This window comes from Somniosus microcephalus, chromosome 5 (assembly GCF_052327205.1).
Source record: "Somniosus microcephalus isolate GS21.2 chromosome 5, FLI_Smic_1.0, whole genome shotgun sequence".
In the NCBI taxonomy this organism is placed as follows: domain Eukaryota; kingdom Metazoa; phylum Chordata; class Chondrichthyes; order Squaliformes; family Somniosidae; genus Somniosus; species Somniosus microcephalus.
In genome coordinates this window covers 30473803-30485853 of record NC_140991.1, presented here as the reverse complement: position 1 = coordinate 30485853, position 12051 = coordinate 30473803, and the positions used below count along the sequence as shown (strand labels likewise).

At 44.0% G+C, this 12051-nt stretch overlaps 1 protein-coding gene across 9 annotated transcripts in view; it reads left to right on the top strand.

Moving 5' to 3' along the window:
* Nucleotides 1-12051, top strand: part of LOC147116985 (histone-lysine N-methyltransferase 2C-like) — a 432640-nt gene that overhangs the window by 410732 nt on the left and 9857 nt on the right. For all 9 annotated transcript variants that reach the window (XM_085987500.1, XM_085987501.1, XM_085987507.1 and 6 more), the window contains one exon: nucleotides 460-576. In XM_085987500.1, coding sequence (XP_085843626.1) covers nucleotides 460-576 — 117 coding nt within the window. The remainder of the gene's footprint in view (nucleotides 1-459; nucleotides 577-12051) is intronic.

The following is a 12051-nucleotide window of genomic DNA, read 5'->3' as shown; positions in this document are numbered from 1 at the left end:
AATAAAAACTTCACTTTATCTGTTGCTAGTTACCAAGGTGACGTTAATCATGAATTCTATGTGGTCATTTTTTTTTTTTAAAAAGCTTCCAAGTTCTGTGTAAGCAATGACAATTATATTCGTATCAGGAAAGATAATGGGGCTTAATTGGTCTACGCTTGTAGGGTAAAAGCGGCTCATAGTGACTCGGCAGCCTGTTATACCCGATTTTTCTTTTCCGTGTTAATTCAGTTAATTGTGCGTGATGTACTTCTTCAAAGCCAAGTTTCAAAAATACTGTATTGCATTCTTGTACATTTGACTTTGTGGATTTTTTTAAAAGTAGATGTTATTTGTCGTTGACTCCAAACATTACTGCAGTACTTTACTATTGGGCCTCATGACCAAAAATTCTGCTTTTTTTTCCCTGTGAAATCGAAGTTGCAAGAAAGTTTTAACGGTGGTGGTTTTTTTTTTCAGGGTCTTGGTTTGTATGCTGCCCGAGACATTGAGAAACATACCATGGTCATCGAGTACATTGGAACAATCATCCGTAACGAAGTGGCTAACCAGCGGGAGAAGCTTTACGAATCGCAGGTATCTATATGTATTTACTGTTTGTTGTTTTGATACAGCTCACAAATGTCAGCTGGTGAATGTGAAATAGAAAGCAGCTATAAATAGCTATGCACTGTTGGATTTTAACAGGCAGGAGCATTTTCTGTTTTCAGTGGGTATGATCGAAGTTATTCATGCTTGCCCCTGTAGCTTGACAAAAATCTGCTCCGACCTTGCACGTTTGTTTTTCATCATTATTTTGTGTCCCTACATCCCGATCTCCAAACTCATTTTGCTTACCATCCTTACAGTCTGCAGAGAGCTTGTATCTCATCAGTCAAGATCTGAATCCCAACTCCCCTCCACCCCACGAGTTACAACTCACACTGGATTAGACAATATTACATTCTTTGGATAGATGCGCACAAAGCATTGTACTGTAAATGTTTAATGTACTTCAGGATTTTTCACTTTATACCAGTTACAGAACTAGTTAACTGTTTTCAGATAGAACATTGGGGTGAGGGGAGGAGGGCGGGGGGAGCTCTTTATTGCCGAGATATAATTGTGAATGCGTAGCCTTGACGCTAATAAGAAGCACCAACAAAGCTTTTGGTGACACTCCTGCCCTGTTGTTGATGTAGACAACATCCCATCCCTCCCGAAGAGCAAATACCTCATGCTGACAATCTCTAAACAAAAATAGGAAATGATGGAAACACTTAGCAGGTCATTCAGCATCTATGGAGAGGAACAGGTGAGTTTCATGATTCAGCTCTGACAAAGTGTCCACACCTGAAACGTTAACACATCTGTTCTCTCTACAGATGCTCAGCGTTTCCAGCATTTTCTGTATTTCTTTCTCCCAGAGAGGTTCTGAAAACCAAAACAAATTGCTGTTATGGGCAAAAGGCTGATTTGTGCCAAGTGTCCAGAAAGGCAAGCAAAGTAAAGAACAGGGATGATGCACAAAGGCACCTCCCCCTGTTTCTCTTACCACTCCATGACAGTGAATTAGATAAAAATGAAGAAGAAAGATGGGCAGTATATTTTTACTTGAGTCTTGTTTAAATTGAGAGCATGATGGTTTCATCTTGGCTTTTACCTTTCTGAGTTATGATTAACAGTTTGGTATACTTTTAGTTAGATTTAAATTTGGAAAATGTTGGATTACTCCCCATAGTTGTAATCTTTAGTTGCTTCTCATGACACTCTGGCCAAAGTTTTGGAATAATGCATATCTGGTTTTAATGTTCCTATGAGGCTGCAGCACACGATTGTGTGGACTCCATTCCAGAATAAAGAGCGTGATGCTTTTGCTGCATAAAACCAATATTTCAGAGAGAATTCAGTTATACACAACAGAGTAATTTAATTCATTAATTTTAATGAACGATAAACCCTGCAGGACACACTAACCTCCATGCCTGGCGTAGGTTCCCAGTAAACAAAGCTCTGCACGGGAGCGCAAGTCTATAAATTTATCCTTTATAGTTAGTCAACCATTTTTATATCTGTCCATCTATTTTGGATATAAATGTTTTGCAAAAAAAAATAAGTTTCATTTTGACAGCAAATTTGGTTTCATTCTTCATAGCTATCAATTAATTACCAAAAAAAAGTTAAATCCACATGTTCCACATTGTGAAGGAACTCTTAGCACTGTTAATACAAATAAAAGCATGAGCCACGTTACCTTTTTATAAGCTGTCAGGTTGCCATTTTAAAATGTTAGTCAGTACATGAGTAGATTTCTATGCTCCTCTTTGAATACTGTACTGGGATATTTAACATCCATCTACTAGAACAAGCAGGTGACATGATGACATCGCCACTAAGGTAGCACACCCTCAGTACTGTAATGGAGTGTCAACTTAGATTAAGTGGTCATGTTCTGGAGTGGTGCCTAATCCTATATTCTTTCAAATGAGAAGTGAGAGGAGAAAGAAAGAAAAGTAGAAACTGAAGATGAGTGCTGCACTTTAACTATTATTGACATCATCTGAAAGCTCTCTACAGTAAAATTTAAAGGAAGTCTAGCTTCCAAAATACCTATATTCCCAACAGAGCACTCCTCCAGTTGTCTGCACTAATTTGTTTATTAATTCATCTGCACCAGGTGAGCATGTTCCATAGTGAATTTTTTGACTTAAAAAGAGCAGCCATTAACTTCTTTGTGATTGTCACTAGCTATGTCACACTAATTTATACTCCAAGCTAGAATACATTGGGGAAACTCTGGCCCCAGTGGGAGACACAGATGGGCTTATCACAGATAAGTAAAGATGTGCATGGACATTTGGTCCCATTCTTACAACATCTAACTACCTTTTTGAAAATACTCCAGGGTTTTGCTTCAACTAATACAATAGCAAAATACTGCGGATGTTGGAAATCTGGAAAAAAAAACAACAGAAAATGCAGCATCATGGAGAGATAAACAAGAGTCAACTTTTCAGGTCGATGATGTAGTGTATGTACCTTTAAGAGGAACTATGTTTTTGAAGCCCCTGTATACTGTAGTACCGGTAGTGACCACTCGGGTATATAAGCCTGTGTAGCGTCTTGTGTAGTTAGTTCACCTCCAGACTTTGTTCAGTAAACACTTGTTAAATCAACTCCTGCATTCCGTGTCTCCATTAACACACGGATCTAACAGTGGCGACGAGTTAGAAACGAACTTACCTGCAATTCGGCAGCACCTCAAGGGGATCGATTCCTCAGACGAAGGTCGAAGCCAGAAAATAAATAAATAAATAACTCGAAGAAACTCAAACGAGGGCCAGGCTTGGTCTCCAGCCTGTGGTTTCCCCAGCTAAACGGGCTGGTGGTAGGTAGTGCACTGATCCTTCCTGGGCTGCGGCGGGCTAGAGCTCGATCGGGTGGCTCTGCAACGGGGCCGGGCAGCGAGTCGGGAAGCAGAAGCAAAGAGAGAGAGAGGGTGGAGCACTCGGGGCGCGTCCGGTGCTGCAAAGCAGGTCGGCATTCGGACCGAGCAGAGGGAGGGGAAAGTCCCAGAGGGTCCGCTCCACGACGGGAACGGTTCTCCAAGTAACGGAGGAACTATTGAAGCGATATATAAAAAAAAAAAATAGAAATACCGCGAAAAACTGCAGGTCGCAACGGGAACCGCGGAGAACAGCGTTGGCGGCAGCGGCGGGAAAGTGCGGGAGGCGCCATCTCAACTCGGCGGGGAAGAAAGAAAAGCACGGGAGGTGCCATTTTGATCCATCGGGGACAGAGGAAAAGCGCGGGAAGCGCTGTTTTAGATTTTCAAGATGCCGAAGACTGGCACTATTAATAACTGCTTTCGATAGTGATATAGAAGATTGGACCACATATGTGGAAAGAGTGGAGGTATATTGCAAGGCGAATGAAGTAGCGGATGATAAGGCATCGGTACTTCTAAATCTGATGGGCGCAAGGACATAAGGGCTGTTACGAAACTTGATCACTCCAGCCAAACCGATGGACAAGAATTTTAAGGAGATTGTTGATACCTTACAGGAGCACTTAAACCCAACACCGCTGCTGATAGCGACTCGATTCAAATTTTTCAGGAGGAATCAGTACAAGAACGAAAGTAACGCTGATTACCTCACCGAATTACGAAAGCTGTCAAAGCACTGCCAATTCGGGGCAGGACTGGCAGATTCTCTACGAGACAAATTTGTCTGCGGTCTCAAGCGAAGGAACACAGAAAAGACTACTTTCTGAGAAAGATTTGACACTGGACAAGGCTTTCAGTGTGGCTGTATCATACGAAGCAGCAGCAAGAGGAGCTGCAGAGATACAGCAAAAGCCACAGGACTTCGGCACCCATGAAATGACACGGGGTTTCGAGAGATGTTATCGCTGCGGCAGATCCACCCATGACCAGAAGGACTGCTGGTTCAAGGACAAAGCATGCAGGCAATGCGGAAAGATGGGACACATTGCACGTGTATGCAGATCTGGAAAGAAATCCGCTGATAGTAAAAAGGTCAATAAGGAAAAGTACAGAAAGGTACAAATGATGACGGACAGTAGCTCCGAAGACCAGAAGAGCGATAGTGACTCCGGAAACAAGAGACTAAGCTGTCTCAAATTACATAATGTAATTGCCAAAGAAGATTACCAGACCATTTGGGTTACCCTCACGATAGCGGGGTCCCCAGTCAAAATGGAGTTAGATACAGGATCAGCTCTGACCGTCATGAGTCGACGGGATTACGAGCGGCTATTTCCGCATATACCTTTTGAAAGACACATCCATTATCTTGAAGACATATACGGGGCAGAAAGTATACCCCAGAGGGAAAATAAGGGTGCCTGTTGTATACAACACCAAGGAAATACAGAAGTTGTATTTATACGTTCTGCAAGATGGTGGTCCACCGTTGTTGGGACGTGAATGGATCAGAAAGATACGTTTAGACTGGCACTCCATTCAGGCACTGACGGTGACCAGTAAGAAAAAAAACGATGATGACGTCCTACCTGGACGATTAAAAGAAATCTTGGCTAACGCCAAAGAAGTGTTTCAACAGGAACTAGGAACCCTAAAAGGCGCCACCGCCTCAATAAAAGTGGAAGATGCGGCAATTCCCAAGTTTTTTAAGGCAAGGCCGGTGCCATACGCAATTCGTCCAGCCGTCGAGGCAGAGCTGGAGAATTTGGAAAAAGCAGGCGTGTTATCCAAGGTAGATTGGAGCGAGTGGGCAACACCCATCGTCCCGGTCATGAAGAAAATGTTGAATAATAAATCTGAAGAACAGAGAAAAGTTCGCATCTGTGGGGACTTCAAGGTAACTGTAAACCCGGTTCTTCGCACAGTACAGTATCCTCTTCCGAGGATAGAAGATATTTTCGCCTCACTATCCGGAGGGAAACGTTTCACCAAAATTGACTTAGCACAGGCATATCTACAGATGGAGGTTGAGGAGGCCTCTAAAAAGTATCTCACGATAAACACACACAAAGGTCTGTACCAGTACAATCGACTGGTTTTTGGAGTGGCATCAGCTCCGGCTATCTGGCAAAGAGCTATGGAGCAAGTCCTGCAAGGGATTCCGGGGACTCGATGCTACCTAGACGACATCCTTGTAACAGGAGAAAACGACAACGAGCACCTTGCCAACTTTGAGCAGGTGCTCACGAGGCTGAGAGAACGGGGCCTACGAGCAAATCGCCCCAAGTGCGAATTTTTCCAGAAACAAATGTCACATTGTGGCCATGTCATTAACGAAGAAGGGTTGCATAAGTCACCTGAAAAAATTGAAGCGGTCGTAAAGGCCCCAGCGCCTGAAAATGTCTCTCAATTAAGGTCGTCCCTGGGATTAGTAAATTACTATCATAAATTTTTACCAAACTTGTCGACGGTTCTGCACCCGCTTAACGCACTGCTACAAACGGGAGTAGTTTGGAAATGGAGCGAAGACTGTAAACGTGCCTTCCATAAATGCAAAGGCTTGATCACGTCCAGGGAAGTGTTGGCTCATTACAACCCATCACTGCCAATCAGACTGGCGTGCGATGCATCCCCTTACGGCGTGGGAGCGGTATTATCGCATAGATTCCCTGATGGCTCGGAGCGGCCGATAGCTTTTGCGTCACGCTCATTGAACTCAGCTGAGCGTAACTATGCCCAGATCGACAGGGAGGCACTCAGCCTGGTGTGGGGGGTGAAGAAATTCAACCATTACCTACACGGACAAAAATTTACCTTGTTGACTGACCATCAACCCCTCGTCTCCATATTCAACCCTAAAAAGGGCGTTCCCATTATGACAGCGCAAAGGCTACAGAGGTGGTCCCTTTTCCTCGGGGCACACCAATATGACATAGAATACAAAGGAAAAAACAGCATGGGAATGCTGACGGGTTTTCGCGCCTACCGTTGCCAACGGTGGAAGAGGCGCCTACAGTGGACCCAGTGGTCGAGTGGAACATCTCCATAGTGGAATGTCTACCGGTGACTAATTCTACCATTGAAAAGGAAACGCGAAATGACCCGACTCTCTCTCGAGTCTACGATTTAACGGTGAAGGGATGGCCAGCACATGGCGAACCGCTGTTGCCAGCATTCTCGCAAAGAAGAGAACAGCTGTCAGTGTGCCGAGGAACCTTGATGTGTGGATCCAGAGTGGTGATTCCACCCAAACTCCAGGATAAAGTGCTAAAGGAGCTTCACGAGGGGCATTTGGGTGGAGTGAAAATGAAGAACTTAGCCAGAGCATTTGTGTGGTGGCCAGGTATCGATGGAGACATCGAAGAAATGACCAAGAGCTGTCTAGGATGCCAGAAGGTCCAAAACGCCCCACCACAAGCCCCTCTACATCCATGGGAGTGGCCCTCATCTCCATGGCAAAGGGTACATATCGACTTTGCTGGTCCATTTATGGACTCAATGTTCTTAATCGCAGTGGATGCACACTCCAAGTGGCCGGAGGTAATAAAGATGTCCTCCAGCACCACGGAAAAAACCATCACCGTATTAAGGACCATATTCGCCAGGAATGGGCTGCCTGAACAGATCTGTTCTGATAATGGACCGCAATTTGTATCCGAAGAATTCAGGAAGTTCTTAAAAAACAATGGGGTTAAGCACTACACGTCCGCCCCATACCATCCCGCCACCAATGGATTGGCTGAAAGGTTTGTCCAGACCTTCAAGAAGGCCATAAAGGCCATGGGTAATGAAGACATAAATCTACAACATAAGGTAGATAACTTCTTCTTTGCGTACAGGAATGCAACACATGTGGTTACAAACCAAACCCCCGCCGCCATGTTTTTCAATAGAAGACTAAGATGCCGGCTGGATTTGGTCAAGCCAAACGTCAGAATGGACGTAGAGAACCGGCAATTTCAAAGCATGAATGAAAGGCCAACTAGAACCTTCCAGATAGGTCAACCAGTTTTGGCCCGGGACTACCGTACCGAGAAATGGCAGCCTGGAACTATTTGCACACGACTAGGACCGCTGATGTATACCGTGGACATTGGAGAAAGCATAATAAGGCGCCATGCTGACCAGATCATAGTCATCCGAAAAAGGACAACCTACACCACAACTCTATACGCCTAGTGATGAAGCAGAGATACCCATAGTATCTACCTCCGATCCGGTGATACTGGAACCAGATGAACCCAAAACTGGCATTGAAGCTGAATCGACCTTGCCAAAAGAACCTACTGCACCACCGAGGCGTTATCCGGACCGAGTCAGGAAGCCTCCAGAGAGACTGAATTTGTAATTGATTAACTTCAGCAAATGTGTATATTATTGTTCTTGTAAAAATGTTATTTAATGATTACTTAAAATGTTATGTACTATTTATCTAAAAGGGGAGGAATTGTAGTGTATGTACCTTGAAGAGGAACTATGTTTTTGAAGCCCCTGTATACTGTAGTACCGGTAGTGACCACTCGGGTATATAATCCTGTGTAGCGTCTTGTGTAGTTAGTTCACCTCCAGACTTTGTTCAGTAAACACTTGTTAAATCAACTCCTGCATTCCGTGTCTCCATTAACACACGGATCTAACAGATGACGCTTCATCAGAACTGGAAAAAGTTGGAGAAGTAACAGATTTTTAAGCAAGTGTGGGGCAGGGAAAGGGAGGAGGGGAAGAAAGAACAACATAAGAAATAGGAGCAGGGGTAGACCATTCGGCCCTTCGAGCCTGCTCCGCCATTCAATGAGATCATGGCTGATCTTTGGCCTCAACTCCATTCACCGGCCCTATCGCCATATCCCTTGATGCCCTTACTAGTCAGAAATCTATCGACTTTTGTTTTGAATATACCCAATGACTGAGCCTCCACAGCCCTCTGGGGTAGAGAATTCCAAAGATTCACCACCCTCTGTGAAGAAATTTCTTCTCATCTCAGTCCTGAATGGCCTACCCTTTATCCTGAGGCTGTGGCCCCTGGTTCTAGACTCCCCAACCAAGGGAAACATTCTCCCAGTATCCACCCTATCAAGCCCTGTAATAATTTTGTATGTTGCAATGAGATCCCCTCTCATTCTTCTAAACTCTAGAGAATACAGGCCTAGTTTACTCAATCTCTTCTCATATGACAGTCCTGCCATCCCAGGAATCAATCTCATGAACCTTCGTTGCACTCCCTCTATGGCAAGTATATCCTTCCTTAGGTAAGGAGACCAAAATTGTTCACAGTACTCCAGGTGTGGTCTCACCTATATAATTGGAGTAAGATTTCTTTACTCCTGTACTCAAATCCTCTTGTAATGAAGGCCACATACCATTTGTCGTCTTAATGTCTTGCTGCACCCGCACATTCACTTTCAGTGACTCATGTACAAGGACACCCAGGTCCCTTTGAGTATCTGCATTCCCCAATCTTTCACCATTTTGGAAATACTCTGCCTTTGTTTTTTCTACCAAAGTGGATAACTTCACATTTATCCACATTATATTCCATCTGCCATTTTCTCGTCCACTCACTGAGCCTGTCGAGATCCCCCTGAAGCCTCTTCACATCCTCTTCACAACTGACACTGCCACCTAGCTTTGTGTCATCAGCAAATTTGGAAATGTTACATTCAGTCCCCTCATCCAGATCATTGATATAGATTGTTAATAGCTGGGGCCTAAGCACCAATCCTTGCAGTACCCCACTAGTCACAGCCTGCCATCCTGAAAAAGACTCATTTATCCCTACTCTTTGTTTTCTGTCTGTTAACCAATTCTCAATCCATGCTAGTATATTACCCCCAATTCCATGTGCCCTAATTTTGTTCACCAACCTCTTGTGTGGGACCTTATCGAAGGCCTTCTGAAAATCCAAATACACCACATCTACCGGTTCCCCTTTGTCTACTCCACTAGTTACATCCTCGAAGAACTCCAATAGGTTTGTCAAACAGGATTTCCCTTTCATAAATCCATGTTGACTCTGCCCAATCTTATTAGTTTCTAAGTGCCCAGTTATTGCATCCTTTATAATAGATTCCAGCATTTTCCCAACTACTGATGTGAGGCTAACAGACCTGTAGTTCCCCGTTTTCTCTCTCCCTCCTTTCTTAAATAGCGGGGTTACATTTGCTATCCTCCAATCTGCAGGAACCATTCCAGAATCTATAGAATTTTGGAAGATGACAACCAATGCGTCCACTATCCCAATGGCCACCTCTTTCAAAACCCTAGGATGCAGGTCATCCAGTCCTTGGGATTTATCGACTTTTAGTCCCATTAATTTTTCTAGTACTGTTTTTTTACTAATAATAATTTCTTTAAGTTCCCCATTCTCGCCGCACCTTTGGTTTTCTCGTATTTCTGGGAGGTTTTTTGTGTCATCCCCCGTGAAGACGGAAACAAAGTATTCATTTAATTTCTCTGCCATTTCCTCATTCCCCATAATAAATTCTCCCGTCTCTGACTGTAAAGGACTTACATTTACCTTCGCCAGTCTTTTCCTTTTCACATACCTATAAAAGTTTTTACAATCCGTTTTTATATTTTTCGCTAGTTTGTGCTCATATTCCATTTTCCCTTTATCAATTTCTTGGAACTCCTTTGCTGATTTCTAAAAAGATCCCAATCCTCAAGCTGACCACTTTTTCTGGCAACTTTATAAGCTTCCTCCTTTGACTTAATACTAGCTTTCATTTCTTTTGTTAGCCATGGTTGGATCACTTTTCCTTTTGGGTTTTTATGCCCTAGAGGGATATATGTTTGTTGCAAATTATGCATTATTTCCTTGAATGTTAGCCATTGTATGTCCACCTTCATACCTTTTAGTGTAGTCTCCCAATCTACCATGGCCAACTTGTCCCTCATACCCTTGTAGTTTCCTCTGTTTAGATTGAAGACCTTAGTTTCAGATTGGACTACATCACTCTCAAACTTAATGTAAAATTCAATCATATTATGGTCACTTGTCCCTAAAGGCCCCTTTACCACAAGATTATTGATTAGCCCTTTCTCATTACACATTACCAGATCCGTAATAGCCTGTTCCCTGGTTGGTTCCTCCACATACTGATCCAGGAAACCATCTCGCATGCATTCCAAGAATTTGTCCTCCACACCATTAGTGGTAATTTGATTTGCCCAGTTAATATGTAGATTAAAGTCCTCCATGATCACCGTATTACCCTTCTTACATGCACTTCTAATCTCTTGATTGATACTGTGCCCTACATTACCATTACTGTTTGGTGGCCTATACACAACTCCCACTAATGTTTTCCTCCCTTTGCTGTTTCTTAGCTCCACCCAAACTGATTCCAGTTCTACATCATGATCTGCCGAGCCAAGATCTTTTATTTCTACCGTACCGATTTCATCCCTCATTAACAGCGCTACGCCACCTCCTTTTCCTTTTTGTCTGTCCTTCCTAAATGTTGAGTACCCTGGAACATTCAGTTCCTTGCAACCATGTTTCTGTAATGGCAATTACATCATACCCATTTACTTCTATTTGTGCCATTTAATTCATCCACCTTGTTGCAAATGCTACGTGCATTTAGATAAAGTGCCTTCAACTTTGCCTGTTTAATATTTTTGTGCACTTTGACCCTCTTTACTGTTGGCCTTTGTTTCTGCTCCCTACTAGTTTTGCTGACTACTTTTCCAACTTGCACTTCCAGTTTTGTGTTTCTCTTTTCTGGGCCCACACTTAGGTTCCCAGCCCCCTGACAAACTAGTTTAAATCCTTCCCAACAGCACTGGCAAACCCCCCTGCGAGGATATTGGTCCCGGTTCTGCCGAGGTGTAATCCGTCCAACTTGTACAGGTCCCACCTTCCCCAGAATTGGTCCCAATGCCTCAGGAATTTAAATCTCTCCCTTCTACACCATCTCTCCAGCCACGCATTCATTTGGTGTATTCTCCTATTTCTGCTCTCGCTAGCACATGACACTGGGAGTAATCCTGACATTACTACCTTTTGAGGTCCTGCTTTTTAATTTATTTCCTAGCTCCCTATATTCTGCTTGCAGGACCTTGTCCCTCTTTCTACCTACGTCGTTGGTACCGATATGGACCACGACCTCTGGCTGTTCACCCTCCCCCTTCAGAATGTCCTGCAGCCGCTCAGTGACATCCTTGACCTTGGCACCAGGGAGGCAACATACCATCCTGGAGTCACGTCTGCGGCCACAGAAATGCCTATCTGTTCCCCTTACGATAGAATCCCCTATCACTATTGCTCTCCCACTCTTTTTCCTCCCCTCCTGTGCAGCTGAGCCAATCGTAGTGCCACGGACTTGGCTCTTGCTGCATTCCCCTGAGAAACCATCTCCCCCATCAGTATCTAAAATGGAAAATCTGTTGGAGAGGGAGATGGACCCAGGGGACTCCTGCACTACCCTCCTAGCTCTTTTACTCTGTCTGGTGGTCACCCATTCCCTTTCTGCATGTGCACTCTTTACCTGCAGTCTGACCACCTCGTTAAACGTGCTATCCACGTAGATCTCAGCCTTGTGGATGCTCCACAGTGACTCCAGCCGCAACTCCAGATCCGAAATGCGGATTTCGAGTACCTGCAGCTGGAGACACTTCCT